This window comes from Mustela nigripes, chromosome 10 (genome assembly GCF_022355385.1).
Source record: "Mustela nigripes isolate SB6536 chromosome 10, MUSNIG.SB6536, whole genome shotgun sequence".
NCBI classification, from domain to species: Eukaryota; Metazoa; Chordata; class Mammalia; order Carnivora; family Mustelidae; genus Mustela; species Mustela nigripes.
Genome location: NC_081566.1, coordinates 560264 through 585661, shown reverse-complemented (window position 1 = coordinate 585661; position 25398 = coordinate 560264). Strand labels below are relative to the sequence as shown.

Here is a 25398-nt window from a genome sequence, read left to right as displayed (position 1 = left end):
TTGGGTTCCTTGCTCTGCTGAGAACCTGCTTCTCTCTCCGCCTGTGCCCGTCGCTCTGCCTGCTTGTGTGCACTCTCTCTCTCTGTGGCAAATAAATATTAAAAAACAAGATCTCAAATCAACAACCTAACTTTACATCTTAAAGAACCAGGAGAAAAACAACCTAAACCTCAAGCTAGGAAAAGGAAGGAAATAAACAGAACGGAGATAAATAAATTAAAAGAAAAAAAATCAATAAAACAAAAAGTTGGTTCTTTGGAATGATCAAAAAAAAACCTGACAAACATTTCACCAGCTGAAATAAGAAAAAAGACATAAGATCTAAATTACTATGAGCAGAAATCAAAATGGGAGGCATTACTATCAGTGCCACAGAACTAAAAAGGATTCTGAGCATGCTATGCAGTGACATACCAAAAAACGGATGATCTAGTTGAAGTAGACAAATTCCTAAAAACACAAAATGTCCTAAAGCTAAATCATGAAGAAATGAAAACGAAGAGTAGGCCCACGACTAGTACGACAAAAGCACACTCACAAACCTCCTGCCACGGGGGCCTGGCTGGCTCCACCTCTCCTCGGCGGCTCCCATCTCAGGGCCGGGATCGAGCCCTGCCTCGTGAGGCTCCCAACTCAGCCGGGCGCCCGCTTCTCTCCTTCACCCTCTTCCTCTGCCCCTTCTCTCGCTCTTCCGCGCTCTCAAATCTTTAAAGAAAGCAAAAACCTCTTGCCGAAGCAAGTCCTGGGCCTGGTGACATCACTGGTGGGTTGTGTTGTTAGGGTCTGTGATCAAAGGAACGAGACGGATACAAAGCGAAGGTCAAGCAAAACTTTATTTCACGCCAAGCATCAAGAATCAAACTGACCGGTCAGAGCGATCTCTTAAAAGGCAATGACGATGATCACAACAAGGTCACTTCCAAGAAGGCCGCTCTGGACGAGGCTGCTCTAGATGAGGCTGCTCCATGATCGGAGCCGCTCCCAAGAGGCCACCAAGACGAGGCTGCTGCTCGATGAGGTTGCTCCCCGGACAAGGCCGCTCCCAAGAAGAGGCCATTCTAGACAAGACCGCTTCCCGGAGGAGGCTGCTCCCCACGATGAAGAGGCAATGATGACAGCGACGAATGACAAGGAGGACAACCCGGACGACACAGACTCTGCTCCCCATGATGCCACTCTGGCAAGGCTGCCACCCAGAGGAAGCCACCGCTGTGGACAAAGCTGCTCGTGGCTCGGGGTGGCGAGGCACTTTGCGGCGACGCTGCTGGCGGCTAGGGGCCGTTGGCATCTCAGGGCCGCTGGCGTCCAGGGGCTGCAGGCGTCGGGACCGCTGGTATCTAGGGGCTGCAAGTGTTGGGGCGGCTGACCACTGGACCGCTGGTGTCTCGGGACTGCTGTCAGCACAACTGCTGGAGGCTGCAGCTTGGGGCTGCTGAAGGTGGGGGCGCTGACAGCTCAGGGCCGCTGGAAGCTGCAGGCGGCTGAAGGTTGCAGGTGGCTCGGGGCCGCCGGAGGCAGGACGGCTGCCGGCGGTTATAGCTCTTACAAGAGCTGTTACAACGCCACTCCCAGACTCTTCCGCTTCCACCAACTCCTCCTTCTGCTCTCTCCACAGCTCTCCTGCTCTCCTGCGAGCCTCGCACAGCGACCTTTATGCGGTTGGTTGAGCCCCGCCCCTACACAGGCGGCCAATCGGATCCCTATTCGCTCTAGTGGATATACACGCGCCGCACGGATTGGACATCTCCACCCGCCTGCCCCGCCCCTACATCCGGGGTCCACAAGCACGTTCCTTTGGGAGGGGCGGGCCCTCACAGTGTGGGACTGTTAAGGAATGAATTCTGGGAAATTCTCCCAAAACCCTGGAGAGAGGGGAAGGCTTCCGCACTTGTCCCGTCGGGCCAGAGACCGCACCAGAGCTGCCGACCGAGCTCCGTCGCGAACGTCAGGGCGGGAACCCCCGAAGGTGCGAACGACCCGGATTCGGCAGCGCACGAACGGACTGGGCGTGATGATTCGGATTGTTCAGGCCGGTTTGGCGAGGAAAGCCCCGTGAACACCGCTCACGGCAGGACGGAAACACGCAACCGTCACAGCTGACGCAGAAACGGCGCCTGACGAGGCTCGACGCCCCGTCGGGACGAAAACACCCGAGAACCACGGCTCCCGGCGCAGACGGCGGGGGAGACCGCGGCGGGGCACGTCACGCTGACGTCATTACTCGTGCGCGGGCCTCGGCGAGCAGCGGCGGAGGGAGGAGCGGCCCCGCCGAGCAGGGAGCCTGACGCGGGGCTCGACCCCGGACCCTGCGACCCTACCTGAGCCGCAGGCAGCCGCCTGACGAGGGGCCGCGCAGAAGCCCCGCCATGGCCGGATCCACGGCACCGAGCGGGAGACTGCGGGGGTGTCCGTGGAGGGTGGCCCAACAGCAAGCAGGGGACACGGACCCCAGGGACTCCGCTCCGTCCCGGGAGCGACCGTCGCGCCGTCTGCGACTACACGGATGGCCCCGGGGACGCGGCGCTAAGCGGGGCACGTGGCAGACGAACGGGGCCGTCGCACGTCCCCGTGGGTCGACGACACGGGGTCCCGGGGGCGCGGGCGCCAGAGGCGGGCGCGGGGGGCGGCAGGAGCAGCCCCGGAGCGCGGGCGGCGAGCGCTGCGGGGCGCGTGGAAAGGCGCTGAGAAGAAACCGCGGAGGTCCCGTCCAAGGAAATGAGGATTTTTACCTTCCGTGTCCTGACGCCTGCGAGAGGCCGGAGGTCGACGGCACTGGCCGCGGCGGCCACTCCGCGGCGTGTGGCGGTGAAGCCCCGACGGCGCGCGCTGCCTCAGGCCGCGTGTGAGGAAATCCCCGCAGAGCTCGCGGCCGCTGGGCCGCAGGCGGCGGCGGCGCCCGGCGCGGGGACGAGCGACGCGCTACTTCGTGACCCAGGCGGCGACACCGACCCGTTGAGATAATTCACTGAGCCGCACATTTCCGTGTTGCATATTTTATGTTTAAAATGGAATTGTTACAGCGAGCCGAATGGAAGAGACCGTGAAGTACACACCGCGATGCGCGGCCTCTCAGACTGACAGGACGGACCACCTCGGTTCGGTTAGAACCTGAACGGCACCTCGACCGACGTGGCATTTCTAGAACGTTCCACCAACTGCTGAACACATTCCTCTCAAGCATACCTGCGACATCCAGCAAGACCGAAGGCAGGCGGGGCATAAAACAGGTCCCGGTAAGTGTTAAAGGGTTAAAATCCCTGAGGATGCGCCCTCCGGGGCGTCTGGGCGGCTCGGCCGCTCCGTCTGCCTGCGCTCCGCTCGGTCCGACCGCAGGGTCCTGGGACTGAGCCCAGAGCGGGCGCTCCCTGCCCAGCGGGGAGCCTGCGTCTCCTTCTCCCTCGGCCCCTCCCCCGCACCTCGTGCTCTTTCCCTCCCGAATGAATATGTTCTCTGACTACACCAGAACTGTACTGTGAGGGCCTGCCGCTCCCGAGGAACGTGCTTGTGGAGCCCGGATGTAGGGGCGGGGCAGGCTGGGTAGAGATGTCCAATCGGTGGGGCGCACCTATAGCCACTAGAGTGAATAGAGATCCGATTGGTCACCTGGGTAGGGGCGGGGTTCAACCAACCACATAAAGGTCGCTGTGCGAGGCTCGCAGTTGAGCTGTGGCGGGAGCAGAAGAAAGAGTCCAGGAGAACGGAAGAGCCCGCCGACTGGAGGAGCTGGAACAGCTCTTGTAAGAGCTATAACCGCTGCCGGCAGTCTCCAGCCTCCGGCGGCCCCGAGCCTCCTGTAGCTTTGAGCCGCCTATGGTTCTGCCTCAGGCAGCCCTGGGCTGCCATCTGCAACCTCCGGCCGCCTGCGGCCCTGAGCGGCCGCCTGCAGCTTCAAGCAGCCTGTGGTTCCACCTCTGGCGGCCTCGAGGCGCTCTCTGCAGCCGCCAGCCGCCAGCGGCCCCGAGCTGCCTGCGGCCCCAAGCCGCCCACAGCCTCCAGCTGCCTGCAGTACCACCTGTACCGCCTCTAGCAGTCCCGAGACCTAAGCGGTCCAGCTGTCTGCACCTGCAGCCCTGAGAAGTCAGCGGTCCTAAGACCAGTGGTCCAGCTGTCAGCAGTCCCAATGCCTGCAGCCTCGAGACACCAGTGGTCCCGAGATGCCAGCAGCCCTGAGATGCCAACGGCCCCCTACCCGCCAGCAGCCTTGCCACAAAATGCCTCACCACCCCGAGCAGCCTTGTCTGCAGCGGTGGCCTCTTCTGGGTGGCAGCCTTGTCAGAGTGGTGTCATGGGGAGCAGAGTCTGTGTCATTGGGGTTGTCCTCGTCATCGTCGCTGTCATCATTGCCTCTTCATCGTCGGGAGGGTGGGGGGTGGGGAAAGGCAGGGGAGGAGGGGCACAAAAGGGGAGGAGCTGGTGAGGACAAAGAGGGGAGGGCAGAGGAGGGAAGGCTGGGTGGTGAGCAGGGACTGAGGAGGTGGTCCAGAGGGGGGCGGCAGTAAACAGTAAAAAGGAAAAAATGAAAATACTTTGAACTTTTTTTTTTTAAAGATTTTATTTATTTAACAGCGAGAAATCACAAGTAGATGGAGAGGCAGGCCCCCTGCTGAGCAAAGAGCCGGATGTGGGACTCGATCCCAGGACCCTGAGACCATGACCCGAGCCGAAGGCAGCGGCTTAACCCACTGAGCCACCCAGGCACCCCTACTTCGAACTTTATTACAATGAAAATACAACATACCAAAATTTGTGAGATGCAACTAAAGCCATGCTCAGAAGGACATTTATCATGTTAAATTATATAGAAAAAATATCTAAAACCAATTACTTAAGCCTTTACCTTTATTATAAAGTATAACACATCATAAAAGTGCACATATGAAAAAAACATAGGGTAATGATTTATCAGAGTGAACACACTGCAAATAACACTCGGCCAAGAAATGGGACAGGAGCACCTGGGTGGCTCAGTCCGTTGAGCATCTGACCCTTGATCTGGCCTCTGATCACGATCTCAGGGTCCTGGGATCAAGCCCCATGTCAGGCTCTGCACTGGACATGGAACCTGCTGGAGATTTCTCTCTCTCTCCCTCTGTCCCTCACCAGCCCCTTGAGCTCTCAAAAAACAAAAGAAAAAGGACAACCAGCACCCAGAATCCCCCTCCACACTGCATCCCTTCCCAATCACTAACCTCTCCATACCTCAAAAAGTCATCACGATCTGAACTTTACACAAATAATGTCCTACTTTTCATTGTAATTTTACCACCTGAGAACGCACCTTTAGAGGTGGGCTTCACCTGTTTTCTTAACTTCTAAGTTAGGAATATCAACTTATATATACTAATATCACATATTAATATATTACATAAAATAACATAGTATATATTTCACACGCTTGTTGGCTGTTCACATATTTGTGTTAAAGGACCATTCAAATCTTTTCAGCCAGTTTGTCTCTGAAATGATCATGAAACCATAAACTCCAAACCAGACTGACCGAGATAAAGCAAAGTACCAGCATCATCAGAGAAAGAGTGGTCATAACTCTGAATTTTGGAACATTAAAAGAATATGGAAATAGTACGAACTTCACACTAACTGACAACCCAGTTTATGCAGTGTAAGCCAGGCAGGTGAGGCAGGTGTGCAGGAATTCTCCAAAATAAAAACATCTTCCACTTCTTACCTTCAAAAATCTTTAAGACTTAGATTCTATTACTCCCATGCCCTTGGAAAGAGAGGATTACGTAACAATTTAGCTCAAAAACCACCTCAAGTGCTTGCAATGCTACATGCTACGCATACAAGGACGTGTTCTTTTCTTGTAGCCAGACAATCTTCATTTGGTTTAGTGACTCCTGGGGAAACAGACATAAACAAGACACGATACCAGATTTATTAAAGATCATAATCCTATCATTTATTAGAAAAGGAAACAAAAAGCAAAACAAGAAAAATTAAGTTTTATGATGTCCTGGTGGGGAAAAAAATCAGCTCTAATATGAGCAAAGTTCCTTTTCTTTGAAATACATCAGTGAAAAGAAAACATTTGTTGTACAAAACAATCTCAAGGTGGGAAAAGTAGGACATAAGAATATGTTTTTGTATATAAAAGATTCAGTTATGCAATAACCAGAATTCAAAATTAGTTAAGTATTACTATACGATTACAAAAATGGATTCATGTTTTAACAAAGCGTCTTAAAAGCTCCTCATATTAGAACAAGCACAATGTTCTGAAGGCATGTACATTCCCCACAGGATTTTGAACATCTTTACCCCCAACGAGAATTTACAAAAGTGGCAAAGGAACAGAGCTGAGAGGATGTGAAATCTTTCCTTCCTTGTTCACAGCGGCTACGTCAAGCGAAAGTACTGAAAAAGGCAAGACATACACTTCAGAGCAGGAAGGCCGCAAAGCTGGACGCAGACTGCGCTTCCCCGCACCCCCCATGAACGCAACACCTGCAGGTACTTGCGATCAAGCTCAGCAGCTGCACAACAAGGGCCGGAGAGCTTTGCTTGGACTCCGGCCTCCATTTGGTCAAAAAGGGGCCCCGCGAGGACTTGAGTCCAGCCAGCCCCGTGGTTATCAGGGAAAGTTTGTCTGTGGTGTACAGGGTTCTCCGCACTGTCTATGTGCAGTGACACTACCTTATTGGCCACACGGACCTGAGCATCGCCTGTGGATGACGATGCCGTGGGAGGACTTCTCGTCTCACACAGCACGTCTTGTCCCCGAGAGGACACGCACTGCCTACGGAGCTTAGTCTTCCCTGTTCTCAGCCTGTCCCATCCAGACACAAAGTTCTGTGCATTTCTAAGCCTATTACCAGCCTGCGGGCTCCTGCCAGGAAGAAGGAGTCTCCCGTGGTCAGTGTAGATGGGCACGGGCCGGGCTGCACTGCCGCCGCTCTCTGCCCAGGCTTCAGGGCCTCCTGCGCTACAGAAACCCAAGCCACCGACCACAGGGCTTAGGTGTACCACAGGCGCCTGTGCCTTTGGGGCAGAACTGAAACAGCCCAAAGAGGAGGTAAGCAGCCTGTCCTGGTGGACCAAACACACCGCACGACAGTTCTGTCTCTTCACTGGATGGAAACACTCAAGACCTCATAACTTCACAAAATGCATAAACTGTGAACTACGAGCTACTTTAAAGTCCCATGATTTAACCTCCCAACTAACTTTTTAAATAAGAATTTCCCAAAAAATCAAAAATTCTGAATCGAAATTCTTTTGTTAGTATCTTACCGAGAGTTTTGGATGTAAACCTGCATTTAACTTCGGTTGTAGTTCTACTGGCTTTTTAAAAACTGCTATCTGCAAAAAACCTACAGCAACCCTCAGAACATCCCCCAAAATCTTAAATTTTAAGATAGAAAAAACTACGCCAAAAATTGAGCAAACATGGATTTTTTCATTTATTTGCTGAAAAGGAGGGTCAAGGATGGGTTGTGAATTTTTCACGCGTCTGTGACCCTGCAGCTGAGTGTGGCCAGATGTCTGAGGGAGGAGCGGGCAGGCGGCCAGCATGGGCTGCCCCACAGACAAGGATGCACAGACACAGGCTGAGTTTCCTGACTCACCCCCGAGGGCCACAAGGCCACACTCGCCACTGCTGGAGCTGTCAAAAGCAGAAGCGCCCACACCCGTATCCCCGACCCCCTTCTTTCAAGGTATGCCCCACTTCTTAATCCTCTTTTCCAATGCAGGTTCCAAAAGCCATCTACTGAGATGCACCTCATGACTTTCTCTCCTCTCCCTGACCACACCAATCAGGGTGCGACGGAGGTGGCAGGCGGGGGACAGCCCCCCAAGGTCCCCATACTAGAATGAGGGAACACCGAGATCATCAACTCAGTGGAAATGCTGCATGCAGGATGGTGTCCCCCACCCCTTCCCAAGGGACCCGCAGCTGGGCCTGGGCAGCAGCGGCCAGTGGCACAGCTGCACACAGGATCTGGGAGCCAGAACTGCCCATGAGCCCAGTGGGCAGAAGGGGAATCCCGTAGGGAGCTGGGCGGCGGGGAGTCACACAGCAGGCTCTGAGGGCCGGAGCTGGCTGTCTGGGCCTGGGGAGCAGCGCAGTGCCCAGCACAGCCGCACAGAAGGAAGAAGGTGGGGGGCGCGGCTCACGGGCATGGAGGCACCGCCTCACCCCCGATGGGCACAAGGGCAGGAGTTGATTCCTTTCATTCCAGAGATGCAACAGCCTCTCCTTCCCCCAGCCGTGGCGAGGGGAGTTTGCAGGAAACAAAAACCACCAGCAGCAAGCCAGCCGCAGGGTCTGAACCCTGACCCCCAATTGCCCACGAGGGCGCCTGGTAACAGCTTTCAGAGACTTCCCGGGGATTTCTTCCTCCCACCCTGCAGCGGGCTAAAACAAGGAGGGGAACCAAAGGTCGAGGTGGCAGAGGGGAAATGAATGGAGTCTGGGAGAGCCTAAACGCCCGGAGCCCAGCAGGTGCTTTAACGCGAGAACCACCGCCCTCTACCGGTGGGATCTGGAGGGACCTGGAGTGACCAGGACCAGCAGCTGGCGAGTCACTGCTGATGGCAAAGGAGACCCCGCACGGCAGTCTGGTGTGCTGCACACAGACAGCTGGACGCAGAGCTGCTAGTAAGTTAACGGTCAGAGACATTCACTTGTCACCTTCAAAACTCATCGGCTGCCTCATCGGGACGAGGCAGTAATGCCTTCCTGTTAATGGGATGTCATCTACGCACACTGGGCTCAGCGCCTGGCACAGCGGGCATACAATAATGCAGCAGGAACTGTTTTCTCTGGGGTTTTTTAACGGGCAAGCCAGAGCCCAAGTAACCTATCCAACCAGACACCAGTCTGTGACGGGACCACAACACACACCCAGACCCGGGTGCCATCAGAGCCCACGGCCACTACCACTGCGCCACACAGCCCCGCTAGAGTCTCAAAAGGCACTTTGACCTCATGTCCCACAAATTCAAGTCCAAACACTGCAAAGGGCCAGAGGGATCAGCCTTCCAGTTACTCCAGGCCAACCGGAGCTCGCAGACACAGGCTGGCCTCACACATCTGCGCTCAAGGGAGGGAACGAAGGACACTCCTGACCTCCTTCGGGCCACTTCCTAGAGCACTTCCAAGATGTGAGTTAGCTCCTAGGGCACCTCCGGGGTGAGAGAACGCCACAAAAGCCAGACGGCAGCACGTATTTCCCCTCCTGGCTGAAGGCAGGTTAGGAGCCTCAGGATAAGCCAGGGCGCCCTCCACCGCCCCAAGAGGACCTGGCGAGACCGCCTCCTCACTCTGGTCCTGTCAGACCTGCTTACAGCTCCCCAGCTCAGAGGAAAAGTCTGGCCAGAGCAAGACCCTTAGGGGACCAGCTAGACCTGGGTAAAGAGCAGAAAGGCATCCCCGGAGAGGGCTTGCTGCAGTGGTCCCACACTGCCAGGAGCTCTGGCAATCAGGCCAGGGCACTCATGCTGGTCAGGCAGTGAGAAGCTGCTGGAAGGCACACTAACAAACCATGGAGAGCCTCCGGAACCCAGAAGAGCTTCCCAAAGGGGAAACCCGACAGGAGACAGGGCAGTGACGTAGACCATGGGCAGGAAAGGCACAGGCTTGGCTGATGGCAACAGGCAGAACCGTTAGAGGGGGCGCCTCCAGAGCCATCCCGGGAAACACGGGGGACTGAAGCTGGAGTGCCCAGGCTCTGGGCCCAGGTCTGCCACCAGCCATGGCTTTGGGGGAACCTGCTAACCTCCCAGACCCAATTTCCTCGACTGCCAGTGAGATAACCGTCACTGGCTCTCATGAGGATTGGACAGGGTTCTGGGCACAAAGCAGGTGTGTGCGGTGCAGGGGGGCTGCGAGGCGAGCCCCGGCCATCCATGGCATCCTGCCCCAGGGTCTACGGCCCCGACTACTCCAGCGCAAAAACAGGCCCTGGTGAACGGTCACGGGTAGGCACACGTCCTTCCCGCGGGGCCCCATGGTCGGGGGGGGGGGGGGGGCTTTGCCTTTCCAGCCCCTCTTTCCTGGCCCCATTCCAGGGGAGACGGAAAACAGAATCAGTTTAAAAGCAGCACATGTAAATCATGAGAAGAAAACCAGAGCAGAAAGCAGCGCGGTCTCTCACCTCCCGTCAGCCCTTGTGCAGAAGCCAATAGTGTCTGTTCCGTCTGCACTTTGTCCCCAGTCTAGTTCCTGGTCAGGAGAAAAGCTATGTGGCGTGGGGGTGGGGAAGAAAACCCCAAGAGCAGAGTGTGCACTGGATGTCAGAAGACACGCTCCATCGTCAGGTGTGCAATCAGAACCAAGCCAAAATTCAGATTTAAAACCAACTCACATCCCCCCAAAGCGCTTCTTTCCACGTTACTCTGTGGCCAGACTCTCCACGGGCTTGTGTGCAGCTGTCGCGGGGCAGACCCCAGAGCAGAAGCGCGTGCACGCTGGGTGAGGCGAGGAGGGTCTGCATACTGAGGGCAAGTCCGCAAAGTCCCCGTCGACCTCAAAGCTCTGTGCCTTCCAGCCGCACCCCTGCCAGCTCCGACGGGGCTGCCCGCCGTCCCCTGGAGAGCCCTGGCTCCGGAGCCGACCTGCAGCTGCTTCACGAGGCTTTTATTAGGAGATTTCGGTGAAACAGCTTCTAACAAGGGAACAGGTGCAGAAGGAAGTCCACCCCATAAGCTACAGACCCCACCTCCCACACCAGGCTCCAGACGTTTGGGTCTGGAAGACAACACTATCTCCAAAAGCAACCTTCAAACGTTCAGATCACAAGCAACACACTGATGCAGGAGAAAAGGCACGTGTCTGTAAGACAGAGGTTCAGGAGGTGTTTACAAAACTGTCCACCAGCTCCCGTCCATGGCGCCTCCCAGGGCCTGGCACAGCGGGCCGTGTGCTATGCCAGACAGACCGCAAAACACTTCTTCACAGCATCCCTAGGAGGAAAACACATGAACATCAGTGAGAGACCATCACCCCCCAGGCCCCTGTAAGTGGTCAAGACCCTCGTAATTCCTGGGTACCGAGAGGAGCACTCTACAGGGGAGAGGGCACCCTGACTGTGGGGTCAAGCTCCCTGGCATCCAACCGCAGGTTCAACATGAGCAGTACTGCCATGGGCAAGTGACCCATCTTGCTGAGTTCCAAATCCCACATCTGCAGGAATTAATAGTATCAAACAATGGACAGCTACTGACACGAGCCAAGGGAAAGGACTGGAAGAAAGCAGAGGCTATCGGAAACCAAGAAGGAAGAACTGTGCACTTAGAAGTTAACCAGAATTAGCAGATGCACTGAGAACATCAGACCCAGGTCGTTACTCAGGCCTTTCCTCATTCCTCGTCCTAAGCAAACAGCAGGAAGCTGCTAAGAGACAGCCTGCCGGAGTTCCCGCGTACAGGGCACTGTCTGCAGTGACCGGGTACTTACCAACCTGCTGGGTTAGGCCTGTCCCAGGGCTTACTCCCTAGAACGCACATACATGGAAAGGACAGAGTGGGTCCCCAATCCATCACCGTCCCGCTCAAGGAAGCACGGCCGACTCAGGCCCACGCGTGGCTGTGTGGCTTCCCGCCCCGCCCTGTCCTCTGCTCTCAGCCACACGGTGTCAAGGGTCCCGGGACAGTCACGGAGGGAGGGGGAGGTAAGCGAGTGCATCTGCGTGAGCAGGCACCGTGCTTTAACGGTAAGGTAATTCCAGCGCAGCGCTGGAGACACGCTCTACACTGTAGTCCCAGCAGAGGTGCTGCACAAGAAAGAGACGCGCAGTCAAGTAAGATCCCTCACGGCAGCGACCACCACGCATATCAGAGGACCTGGAAAGTTGCCGAACAAGGAACCCACCTAATTTTGCCTCACCCCTTCCCAAACATATGTGACCACAGAACCCTTTTCTGCCGTGTAACCACTCTGCCCGTGGAACATGGAGAAAGGTGTGAGCTCTATAAATGCCCGTCCAGGTCAAGTGCACAGGCCTGAAGGGCACTGAGCAGGCCCAGCTTCATGGTCAGAGGCACAGCAGTCTCCCTGCGCCCCGTACTTGGAAGGTTTCACCTCTGGTTTACGCTCTGTGGCTGCCATCTTGAAACTCTCGATCATTGTTTAACCAGGAGCCCACAGTTACGTCCTGCACAGGACCCTGAAAATGACAGACCTGGTCCTGGCATGATGATATATTCTGTGGGCAAACTGATAAGATCACGGGATGCTCAGGGATGAGCGGTTCTGGCTCCTTCCACATAAAAACCCAGCTGCCCAAGACAGTTCTACCCATACGCTTCTCAGACTAGCCCCCAGCGCCCCAGACTTGCTGGGTCAGCAGAGGATTTCCTAACTGTTACCCCCTGGAACGTACGCCCAAGCCACAGGGCTGCCTTTATGGTGAGGGGCCTGTGAACTTCCCATCGAGCACTGCCCAGCAGCTTCGAACCAGTCAGCAGCAGAGTCGGAACTCGGACACAAGCCTGCTTGTCCGCCTCCCAGCTCCCGTGCGGTCTCTTGTCTTCTCAATACAGCTCAAGATAAGCCTCCTTCTAACGAACAGGTACTGACAGACACGTACGGAAATTAAGCTGCCACATGATAGCAGGGTCAGGCAAAGATCACACGACAAAGATCATCACAGTTTTGAGAGGCTCCTCGATGCAAGTGCCAAACGAAGGAGGCGTGCCTCTGGGGAGGGCCGGGCCCGGCCCACGCTGCTTACACACGTCCTCTCGGGCCACAGGGGTCTAGTGAGCCGCCCAAAGCCACACTGCTAACTAGCAAACCCTGGTCCTCCGAGTCCTCCTGGCCCTGCTGACTTTCCCTTCATAAACGCATCTGGAACGTTCTCATCCGTGGGTATTACAAGAAAACAAGCGTGAGCCTGGCTCCCTCCACGTCTCCCTCAGAGATGCTAAAACGATCTTCACCTTTCCTCCACAAAGCTACGCACTCCAAGAGGTATTATGTGCACACAGGCCCTACGTTGTCTCAGGAGAACGTTCTGTCACCAGAACTGGGGTCCCGGGCCAAAGCCCGTCACCCTGCACTGCAGGGGAGGAGGTGGACAGGACTCTCAGCTTACGAATCTATAAAATGGATACATTTTACCTATTTGCCTGAAAGAATTTTAGTAAAGATAAAACACGAGTTCTCTGAAAGCACCCGAAACAAAGGGCCCTCTGCCCCAAGTGACGGAAGGCACAGCCCTAAGCGCAGTCTTACCTGGCATAGGGTATGTAGGAAAGGCTGTACCTGCGAAGAAAAGAAACAAGAGACAAAATTAATGCAGGGACTCTCTGGAAGGAACAGGCCTCAACTGTGAGGACGCCTGTCCCTAAGGGCCCAGACCCTCTCCGTCCTCAGCATGGGGCGTACACGCACACCTGTGCACACGTGCATGCACACATGAACACACGCCGTGCCCCAGGGACAGGTGGGGGGTCGTCGGTGGCCAGAGAAGGGTGACAGGCCCACGTGGAGCCGACCCCGTCACCTCGGCCTCACGGGGTCAGCAGGTCCCACACAGCGGGACGGCGCAGAGCCCTAGCCTGAAACAACGCCGGCTAACACCCGGCGCAGCTCCCCTCTAGGATTTCACAAACCCTCAACAGAACAAACTGCCACCTGACCAGGAGGGTCTCCTGCTCTGCTCCTGTCAATTTTAAAAGAAGAGAAAACAGAACAAAAAGAAAAAAAAACAGCACCAACTACACTACGGATAACAACGTAAGGAAGTGAGGATTCTTCAGGAACCCGGGCCCAGAGCTCTCGGGGATCCTAGCTGGCTCAGGCCCTTCACCCAGCGGAGGCCCAGGCAGGCGGGAGATCCCAACGCTCACAACCAGCCCTGAGGAAAACACAACACGGTTGTGCTGGCGCGTTACTGCCGTCTGCGTGAGCCTGTACAAACGGTGAACCTCTGGAGAGTGGCTCCAGGTTGTCTATAGGCGAAAAAAGGCACATACATGTGGGTACCAACCCCGTGCCCCGGAAAGAAACAGCACATGAACATAAGCCACAAACCAGGCCCTCCGGTACCTACTGTGGACACCTGCGTCTCACTAAAATCAGGCCATCATTCTCCTTCCGTTCCCCATGGAGAGAGTCACTCCCTTGTGAACACAGTGAATCCCAAAAAGCATTTGGGAAGCGTATTTTGTCACAAGTCCCAAATGACCAAAGCGACGAGGTGCTCGGCAACAGCCTCAAGCCCCACCCTGCCACGCGGGACCACAGCCGGTCCCTGGTGGCTTTGAGACCTGCAGCCCTCTCTCCTCGGCATCAGGGAAAGCATTTTCCCTGAAGCGGACCAGCACGTCTCTGTGGAAACCGTTCAGGCCGGCCTCACACGTTCCTAAACTCTGGAAGGACCGGAGCGACCTCTCTGAAGCCATCGGTTCCTCCATCAGCACCGCTCCCTGCCGGACGCTGGGCCCGTCTGGAAGGACCGAGGTCTCCGGTGCCGCCTTCACCGTGCGTGGCTCTTGAGCCACCATCCCCGGTTTTGCCAACAGCCTGCCGCGCACCTGCCAGGCCTGCCGCCCACAGCCACACGGGTTTCCGTTTCATCAGCCGCCATCCCTCAGCTCCGGCTGACAACTCCCTCTGTGCTTCGGCGAAGTCATCCGTCCCGCCCCAAACGCAGCTCCCCCTTCCTACGGCTTGCCTTTCTTCGACGTCCGTCTGACTCACAGCCGCTCTCTACCAGCCCCTGACATACGCCACCATCCTCGGCCTACCAGACGGAAGTGACTGAGTCACACTGAGAACATCTCACCATCGAGCCGGAGCCCCGCAGAAGACAGTGCAGCAGGCAGCCAGCCCCCAGCCCCCGAGACCGCGGACGCCGGCTACCGGCACGCGGCTGAGGGCACAGACTTCTGCTCTGCCGTCTGATGCACTCGCATCCTTGAGAATTCTTAACTGAGAAGCTCCTATGTTCTTCCGTCCTCCCACTCACACCACACGCGCTTTTACCTGCCTCGGCCGCACCGTTCAGACGGCGACGTGTGAGGAGACATCACTTACCACGTCAGGGCCAAGGACTGCAAAATGCAGAAGATGAGCGCGAGTCCCTTGTTATGCCACTGAAAGGAAAGCAGACGGTTACGCACGGTGTGTGACAAGAGGCCTACGCCAAAAGGTTCAAGGAACTCAAAATACATGCTTACCCAAAAGGCAGAACACAGGGTAAGGGCAAAACACAACTAGAAGAGAGGAAAACATTAATTAATACAGTGACAACATGGGGGGATACTGCGAAGGCCTCACCATGCTTGGCAAACTTCCCACACTCACCCCCCACACCACCAGACTCTGCTGACGCAGCAACCAAAGGCATCCTTCCTCTCAAAGCGCCGGACCATGGGAGCACCCGCGTTGGGCAGAAGAGTTAAAATCCCAGGCAAGAGAAACCAGCCCACACAAACAGATGTAAAAAGAAATGGATCCTCTTTGACTTTCCAATTTCCCCAAACTGTCTGCCCAGAAAATAAAACCACATCTCTGGTCCCTCCCTCACCCTCCCCATTTTCATTCAAACTCACTAACAGCTGAACTCACAGTCCTGTATTTGAGCCCCTCCGAAAACCCCTGTCTGGAGCAGGACGGAGGGTAACATGAGATTCCGGGCAGCCGGTTACTGGTTTCCATGTCACCTAACACTCTGACTCCTTCCTCAGAAAGTTCTTCCTGTAAGACCCGCCCGGACCACCTACATCCAGGCTGGCCAAGAGCAGTGGCCTCGGGCGGCCAGTCATGTCCATCCTCTCTGTCCCTCTACGGCTTAACTGCTCAGTAATCACGCCCCAAGTACTCTCTCCGCGGCCAGCACTGGGCCGATGCTGCACAAGGACTCGCGAGCACAGCTAACGTGGACGCGGCCTCACGGAACGCACCCGTCCCGACAAGCAACGGGGACGGAGATGAAACTAACCAAGTGCACTGACCGAGGCCCAAATGTCGCAGGAAAGGCGACTTTGACAGAAGGCCAGCGAATGTGGTCTAGAACGATGCTAAGGGTCACGCAGAAGGCGGCAGCCCGGAGGAGGAAGGGGCAGGGGCGAGGGACAGGAGCGACAGGACAGGGGGACGGGCTGCAGGTAGTGCCGTCGGAGCAGGGAGCAGAGCGGAGGGGCCCCGAGGGTGGCAGCCCCAGAGGCAAGCGGCGGCGGTCAGGTGCCGAGGAAAGAGCGTGCCCGCTCTAGGAGCCCAGACGCCCGCTCCAGCAAGCGAAGCCTGTGTTCGGGGTCACTGCCCCGGACTCTGCCGGGCGCCACTTTCCCCGTCACCAGGATGACCCGTGTCCCCAACAGTGCAACTGCTCCCAGCGGCCCACTGCAGGTGCAGCACACGGCGGGCGTCACGGCCGGAGCAGGACTCTCCCTCCAACCCGGAGCTCACAGCCATTGGGCAGTGAGTCAAGACGAAAGCGGAAAGAAGGGAGGAGGAAGACGAAAACCCAAGTCCCATGTCACAGGCGCGGCTCCCAGGCAGGCCTTACCAGCACCATGATCGTCGCGATCAAGCGTGTCGGCTCAAACATCCTCTTCAGCTGCTTCATCGGGCCCATGAGGAAGATGGTGCTGAGAGGCAAACACACAGAGGCCGTTCAGAGCAGCCCGGACCCGGCCTGGCCCAGGCCCGGCCCAGCCCAGGCCGCCGCCTCCCCTCCACCCGGCCGGGAGCAGCCACGGGGATCACAGCGGTAACGGCCGGGGACAGCGGGGAAGCGCCTGCCACCCGCCAACTGCCAGCCTTTCCGGCGTTTTGCGTACTGTCCCGACCCAACCCTTCGATGGTCTGCGGGGCGGATGACAGGAATCGTCCTGCTTCCTGTGCAGGCGAAGAAACGGAAGCCCGAAGGGTCTGCTAGCCAGGGCCGGGGCTGCCCGCTCCTCGGGTGTGAGTGCACGGGGCTTGGCTCCAGAACCACACCGGGAGCCCCCAGGCCTCCGACAGTGCGCCCCTGCCTCTTCAACTCCCACCCATGGAAACCAACCCCAGAGACTCGGATCATTTTAAAGAGAAACCACACCTGACGGGGTTAGGTTGCTGGTATTAAAAACGAGGGCACCTCCTGTTCTTTCATTCTCCCGGAATATTTCTACTGGTCATACCCTCTGTGAGTCGGTCAGTGTTTGCTACAGACAGACAGGACACTCCTGCCTCCGCAAGCCGGTGGGGTAGGGGTCGTTACGCTTGTTTGTCTCATGGATGGGATAAGGAAGCTCAGGAAGGTCCTTATCCACAGCCGCACAGCTAAGAACTTAGCCCGCACTCAAACCCACAGCCACGGGATCCAAGGCCCTGAAAGACATCCGTCGTCCACTTTCGGTGTGGACTGGAACTGGAGAGGGGGCTGCAGGCGACACTAACCCACACAGACCCGAACCCCAAACCCCAGGGCGAGGTCTGTCATGTCTCCAGATTCCTACAGAAAGGCCCCATGTGGCATCACATGGGCAGGAGCCTGGAACGGCAAGTGTTTAAACATTAGCTACTGGGTGTTTGCTAAAAGCAGAAATTTTAACAATAAGCCGACTTCTCTTTAAAGTCCTGTTAAGTTTCAACCTGAATTCACAGCCGCACTCCCAGGCAGCACTGAACGAGACGAGACGCAACAGCCACGGCTGGCCTGAAACATTAAATACAGCACAAACACGAAACTGTAGCACATCAGAGGACGCCGGGGGGCTCAGCCGTTAAGCATCTGCCTTCGGCTCAGGCCCTGATCTCTGGGTCCTGGGATCGAGCCCCACGTCAGGCTGCCGGCTCATCAGGGAACCTGCTTCCCCCTCTCCCTCAGCTGCTCCCCCTGCTTGTGCGCTCTCCCTCTCCCTCTGTCTCCCTGTCAAATAAATAAATAAATAAATAATAACACATTATAGGTAAAGCCATGTTCCCCGTGTTACTTCCACAGGCAGGGCTATGAAGACCCGGTCCTAGTAGGGTCTGCTAAATTGTTCTTCTGGACTGACCAGCACACTCCTGTGTTTATGCTCTTTTTGCAGCCTCGACATGAAACCCGCATCGTCTGCCCAAAGCAAAACCCTCCAAAAGTTCGTATTCAAGAGGGCTGTAGAGGCGAGAGGAAACATCACTATCAGAAGCATTCATAAATCAAGTTCTTGGAAGGCAGCCGGAGGCATGCACTCAATCGTTCGGTTAGTGTTTCCAGCCAAAAACAGAGCTGGGTTTGGGGACGACAGGGACAGGCAGGGCAGAGGTCCAGCCCGTCAAGTGGCTTAGACACTTGTAACCAGTCAGTGTAATAAAATGCTACCTGTGCTGTCCCGTAAACATATTTGGGACACAGAGTCCCCTAGGAAAGAAGAGGTCACTGATTCTGGGCGGGGAGAGGGGACGAGAAGTCTCACAGGAGTGGTGACTTCTGACCCAAGTCCTGACAAATGAGCAAGAATTTCCCTAAAATGGGGGCGGGGGGCAGGGCACACAGAGGGAGATGCAGCGCAGGCAGCATTCTAGACAAAGACGTTAGCCCCAGAACCACCACAAGGATGTTTGGGGAAATGCAAGAGGCTGTGGAGTGGACCTGGGTCAAGCCAGCTCGCTAAGCGCCTCTCCCCTAGGCTCGCATGAGGCAGGGCCAAACAGACTGTGCTGGGGACGCCGCAGAAAGTGGCCTAGAGGGACATGAGGGAAGACAGAGAAGCCGCCCGGACTCCTGCAGTGGTTCAGACCGGAAGTGAGATGCGCCAGACCCAAGGGCGGCTCAGGTGGCGCCTGAGCCCTCCCCAAGCTCCGGGTTCAGATGGCAGCCGCCGCCCCGCCCAGGCCCCTCCTCCTCCCCGCCCTACTCCGTCACCTGTTCACATCTGCCCGGCCCACCCGTGAGCTCCAGGGGCAGGAACCAAACCACACAGTCTGTGAGGGCTCAGAGCCCCGCCCAGGTGCGGGTCAAGGCTCAGTCATGAAGCACGTGAGTCCCTCCCAGAAACAGTAACCGCGGAGACAAAAAGGGAGGGGTCGGCACCAAGTCAGGGTGACAAATCACAGGGGCCGGGGCTTGGACACCCAGGACTCTGAGGCCATTGACTGAGACACAAGGGAAGGGGGAGGGACAGGGAGTCACGGGGCTCAGGTTCCAGGGGGCCCTAAGGCAGAAGTCAGGCCGGCAGGACCTGCTGTCGGCACACGGCGGGGCTGAAGCATGTGCTGGACTGGACCTGGGCTGTGTGTGCACCTGCAGCAAATCGGGCCGCCCCCCGCTGGCGGCACTCCCTTAGCTCCCCCGTGCTCCTGAGCCTAGGGCCAGGTCTGAGATGGTCCTCCACTGGCAGAGCAAGAACACCCCTCCCCAGGAGCCTCTGGCCCCGTGAGCCCTTCTAAAGTCCCCACTCAGCCTCTGGCAGCAGTAGGCCAGAATGCAGACAGGACTGTGTTGTCAAGCCTGAAGATACCATTCAACCACTGCGTGCCACGGTTCCCTCGTGTAAAGCCACAACAGTAACTTCATCCCAGGAGATTTCACAAATAAACTAAGATAGGGGCGCCTGGGGAGCTCAGTCAGTTAAGCATCTGCCTTCAGCTCAGGTCGTGATCTCAGGGTCCTGGCATCGAGCCCCTCTGCGCCAGGCTCCCTGCTCAGTGAGAAGACTGCCTCTGCTTCTCCCTCTGCCCCTCTCCCCGCATGCTCTATCTCTCCCTCTCTTTTGCTCTTTCAAAAAAATGAAATCTTTAAGAAAAAAAAAGATACTAAAATATTTTGAAGTGACAGAAAATAAATGTGATGTATATTTTGTGGATTTTTTTGGATACAATGTATTTTAACAACCTTTGGTGTGAAACCAAATCCTTAAAACTATTAAAGCATCCTCCTCACGTCCCTGAAGTACAACCCACACCTATTTTCCCATCTAGTGACTGGCTAAGGTTAAATTAAAAAACAAAAAACAAAAAGCCGTTACCTCCCAATCGATGCGATGTTACCAAAGGTATAAAACACTGCGAAGAGGTACAGGCCCTTCCTGGGCACCCAGAGCAGGAAAGTCCCCTGGAAGATCAAGCACAGGGCGTTTGCACCAGGAGGACCCCCCTGCCAGGCCACAGCCAGGAGTGCACAGGGACCCCCAGGCCCCTCCCCTCCCTCGTCAGTGCGCCCTCTCCTCCCGCTCTCATCCGTGCACCTCATGAGGGGCAGAAGGGAAGGCCAGGGGAGGGGAGGGACATCTTACCAACAGTGAGCAGACAATTCCTGCAGCAAAACAGGCAATGAAGCCCTTTATTCTGGTGCCCCAGCTCAGTGACGACGCCTCAACGACCTAGAATTTTCAAACGACAGATCACACATGGATATGCGTGTTTAAGCAGCAAGAACTAGGAAAGCACGTAATGAGACTGTGTGAGTGTGTCCCACAGAAGCAGAAACAGAGGCTCCGACTCCCTCGCTGCTACGAGAGCCCTCCCGAGTCATGGCACCCGGCTCCTTCTCCATCCACGAGTCTCCTCTCCGGCAGCAGATACGAGGTTCCTCAGCCTCTACGGGAACACCCCCGAGGTGGCAAGTCTCCACCATTTCACACACAGCACAGCAAGGCAGCAGGCCGCAGAGTAGCCCAAGCCCCGACCACAGCCCAGGCCGGACACGGACAACTGCAAAGGCGTGAGCAGCCCCAGGCAGGGGCCCAGGGAACGGGGAGCCACGTGACGCCGGTGCTCAGGCCACCGGGCATGGCCTCCCGCATCGACAAGCCAAAGTTCAGCAGGAGCTACTCCTCCCAGCATCTCTGAGACCCCAGGGGACGAAGGCTGTCATCGCGTCAGGGCCCTCAGCTGGATCTGAGGTGCTTTGTGCCGGCATCAGCCAAGTCACCCATGCGTGAGATGGATTCCAGGTAATTCATGACCGCCCGGCCCCGCTACCATAATTAATCCCTCCCGGGAGTGCGCGGTTGCCAACAACGCGGTCGCCAACAACAGCTCTGCTAACCGGGGAGCCTGCACGCAGCTCCCACGGCTGTTCCTCCAGGTCAAAGAGGCCAGCCCAGACCTTATGCCAGAGACCTTCCTGGCCACGCCATGCCAGGGACGGCCCCTGCCACTGAGACCTGCCTCCGGCCTCCTGCCCAGTGCGCCTGCAGCAGGCTCGCCGCGCGTGGCCAGCGCGGCCGCCATCAGCAGCGGGGGAAGCTGCCGGTAACACTTCCACCCCCGATGAAGAAGGACGACGTTGCCAGAAGCTGCAAGAGCCACGGGACGGGCAAGTCCTTCAACCTGGACGCCCCCAGCTCAGGGCGGGCTCTCGGTCCTGTCCCCATGCTTCCTGCCGAACCAGAGGCCAGGAGACAAGGACCAGCGGCTCTCCCAGCGGTGGCCAGCCCTTGCCACAGAACAGCCTGACTTCCATCCACAAGAGACCCAGGACGAAGGGCTACTGTCAAAACGGGTTTTCTTCCCACCGCATAGACGCACACGAATTGAGAGAGGGAGGGAGAGGCACTCTTAACCAGGCTCCGACACGGGGGCCTGATGTAGGGCTCGATCTCAGGACCCTGAGATCATGAGCTGAGCTGAAATCAAGACGCGGACACTGAATGACCGAGCCCCCAGGCACCCCTGTTCCCCCATATTTAAGGGAGGGCTCCTGACACTGCCGTCCCCCAGCAGACACCGCACCTGCGGAAACATGGGACACCACATACACCGCGCAGAAAGGTGCCATCGGGGACGGGGACACCCAGTGGGAACAGGGTGTCTGTCAGGGCCGGACAGATGGGCCCCCGGCTTCCTTGCTAAGGAAAACCCGCACCCAGAGTCACAGACACTCAGCGGGCCGACCGCGACGGTGGCGCCACAACCAGCTCGGCCTTCTGACTCACACGGGCAACCTCCCATCAGGAAGAAAATAAGACCAGAAGACGCCACTCCTCCTACTCACGCAGGACACAGAGAACCTGCTCGGCCAGGCAGAAAAAAAGAGGTGAGCTGCACGCGGGGAGAAGGGCGCCGCAGCACAATGGGACGGCATTCGTGGCTGGAGCACGACTTGGCGTCCACAGGGACGTCCTCAGACGTTCAACCTTTTTTTTTTTAAGAGGATAACCCGTAAGGTCACATCACATGTCAAGCGTGAGCTGGCCTTGGCATTCAGAGACCTGAATACGGTCTGCGCAGGACGGTGAGGCCCCAGTCCCCTTATAAATCGAACTCAAGCGCAAGAGAAAGCAGCTCTGCTTTCTTCCTTCGAAGCGAAAGTGACACGTCGGTTCTACAAGTCCCTCAAGCTGAAATTTCCACGCAAATGTCACCCCAGGGGGCAAATGGGGGGGGGGGGGGGATACAGACAACTTTTCATCACTCGTGTCTCCCCACTGCGTGTAACTGCACTTGGTTGACCTGCACAGTCCCAGCAAGAAGAAAGTGCTGCTCCCCTTCTAACTGGGCTCAGCCAAAGCTCAGCCCTTCCTTTTGCCAATTTATAAAAACAGACTCAGTCGATATAAAACACCTTTCTAGGGGCGCCTGGGTGGCTCAGTGGGTTAAGCCTCTGCCTTCGGCTCAGGTCATGGTCTCAGGGTCCTGGGATCGAGCACCGCATCGGGCATCAGGCATCAGGCTCTCTGCTCAGCTGGGAGCCTGCCTCATCCCCACCTGCTTCTCGGCCTACTTGTGATCTCTGTCAAATAAATAAATAAAATCTATTAAAAAAAAAAAACACACACACACACAATTTCTTAATTCATGGCTGCTGGAAGCTGTGCTGGGGCACCTTCTGGAAATTAGAGTAGCTTACATAGAACCTGGATAGAACTGTCAGTGATCTGCACACAAGCCATCTGACTAGCAGTTAGGAACAAAGGTCCCTTTGACTCTGGGACATGGAGAGACGAAAGGTTCTTGCCAAAACGAGGTAAAGCTAAGAACTGTTTGAGGAAACAGGGCTGGTAACCAGAAGAAGGTGAGAAATGAATGCTGCTTCCTACCACTCATTCCTTCCTTATCCCTGGACTCCTCTACGGAAAAAATGAAACCTATACTTTAGGACAGAAGCCCACTAAAACCAAAGGTTGAAGGCATATTTATGAAGGGGAGGTATCAATTAAAAACCTCATTATGAGGCTATTGTTGGTGACTAGGCACGGCCAAGTGGTTTTTATGCCTAGTTTCATATGTAAGAGAAACAGAACTAGTCGTGCTTTTATTGTTTACGTTAAACGAATAAAAATTTGAAAAGCACTCACTTATGGTGACCTCTGACAACTTCCATAATTTAATTTGAAGAACCCATAAGGCCACGAAGTCCAAGTCACCACGGAAAACAGAAATTTCAGCACAGAATCTCCAGCCCTGCCAGCTTCGAAGCCAGGGCAGACGTGAGACGATCAAGTCAATACCCATACTTTAAAGGAGGCTCGAATTAGTAAAAATTAAAAATTAAGCCAAGAACAATCCTCAAAATGAATTCAGCCAGCTGCAGGATGTGTCCCAGGAGTCCGGGACTCAGGAAATGACATACAATGAGGTATGAAAACAGGAATGTCACACTCAGGAGAGGAGATGGACAGTGGGACTTCACAATGAGAGAGAGGCACCTTGCCTTTCTTGAACAGATTTAAGATGGGGCGGAGCTTACAGCCCTTTCGAGCCCTTCCCTGTGTCCAATGAGGACATGCAACACCTTGGGTAAAAGCCAACTCAGTCTTCGCATCTTCAATCTGCACTAATCACTCACTCTTAAGGGTCTGTTTCTGATTGTTTTCTAAATACAAAGTATCTGCCTCGTCTTGCTGTCAACACTGTAGCACTGGAGTCTCCAGGATGACCAAGTGTCTCGCTCTGGAGCCCCAGTGGCTGCTCACAGCAGGATGACCGTCCGCAGGGCATAATGCTTTCAGAGAAAGGGCAACTGTCCACTGCCCAGGATTTAGTAGGCCATGTGGGGACTGACCTGACAGTTCCTAACAGAAGCCAGAAATCAGAAACAAAAAATGCATGAAATTACTCCTGAGCCCCCACCCACTAATAAAGGCCTAACCCTAACCCTAACCCTAACGCAACTAAAAAGAACCCACAGAGTGGCCCAGTGGTTAGGCCTCTGCCTTCAGCTCAGGTCATGATCCCAGGGTCCTGGGATCAGCATCTGACTCTCTGCTCAGCAGGGAGCCTGCTTCCCCCTCTCTCTCTGCCTGCCTCTCTGCCTGCTTGTGATCTCTGCCTGTCAAAGAAATAAATAAAATCTTAAAAAAAAAAAAAAACTTTAAAAAAAAATACATAAATTAAAATCCAGCGCCAGTGTCGAGCGCGGGTCTTCGGGGTGAAGTTCTGGGGACCGCGCTCTGGGGCTGCGGGTCCCGGAGGGAAACGCAGACAAAACCCGGCACCCGCCGAAGCGCGGGAAAGCAGCAGCGGCAGCAAATCGGAGAGCGAGGCGGGCCGCAGCGTCGCCCCGCAGCCGGGGAAACTGAGGCACACACCGGAAGGTGAAGTGTCCTGTGTGGCCCGGGGAGGAAAACAGGCGCAAACGCTACGGAAGCGCAGGAACCCGGAGACGCGCGCTGTGGCTCCGCAGCCCGGGCGGGAGCGAGACCCTGACCCCGACCTTGACCCCGACCCTGACCCGCCCGCACGCGCGGCGTCCGGGGATCCCGGGGTCCGGAGTCCGGCGCGCGGACGGACGGGCTTGGGGAACCGGAGCGCCCCGCGGAACGTCAGGGACACGCGCCTCGACGCCGACAGGGGCCCGCGGGCGGGACAGGGACCCGACCCCGAGCCCCGACGCAGGGGCGGCCGCGGGCTCGTCGCAGGGACCGGCCCGTCCGCGCGGACCCTCCCGCGGTCCTGCCCCGGCGCCGCCCGTCGAGGGGGCCCTGGGGCAGCGCGGGGCGCGGGGACGCACAGCCCCGGGGTCCGCACAGCCGGGGGGTCCCGCCCGCCCCCGCCCCCACACGCCCCGCCGCGGGCGCGCTCACCTCGGCCAGGCCGCCCCGGTCCTCGCAGTCCTGGCCGCTCAGCACCTTCTTCAGCTTGTCCATCGCGCCCGCTGCCCGCGCGCCGCCCCCGAGCCTGTTGCGCCCGCGGAGCGCGGCTCTTCCGGGTGCGCCGCCGCCGCCCCGACCCGCCCCCGGGGCCGCCCGCGCACGCGCCCCGCCGCTGCCGCCCGCCCGCTGTGGGGGTGGGAGGCGGGACGGCCCGGGCGCGGGGGCTGAGGTCCGCCCCGCCCCCCGCCCCGCCCCGCCCCGCCGCGCGGCCACCTCCGGGCGTCGGAGTCTCCGGGTGGCGCCGGCGCGGCTTCTCCGCGGCTCGCCCCGGGTCCCCCCCGGTGGCCGCGGGGAAAGTCACGCGTAACTGCGGCCTCGACCAGGCTCCTGTGACCCCAAGTGCAGCTTCCGGAGCGGACCCCGCGGACCGGCAGGGCTGCGGCGAGGAGAGCAGGGCCGTGCGGGGCCGCCTGGACCGGACGG

The 25398-nt window shown here is 56.9% G+C and overlaps 1 protein-coding gene across 1 annotated transcript; it reads right to left on the bottom strand.

Annotated features, from left to right (window-relative positions):
- Window positions 1-5894: 5894 nt before the first annotated feature.
- Window positions 5895-25044, bottom strand: SFT2D2 (SFT2 domain containing 2). Its single transcript, XM_059412374.1, has 8 exons — window positions 24907-25044; window positions 20173-20259; window positions 19906-19991; window positions 16479-16560; window positions 15148-15183; window positions 15005-15063; window positions 13199-13228; window positions 5895-10926 (listed from the first exon to the last, which is right to left on the bottom strand). Exons 1-8 carry the CDS (start codon window positions 24967-24969, stop codon window positions 10887-10889), a joined length of 483 nt encoding a protein of 160 aa, XP_059268357.1. The 5' UTR covers window positions 24970-25044; the 3' UTR covers window positions 5895-10886.
- Between the last annotated feature and the right edge of the window lie 354 nt (window positions 25045-25398).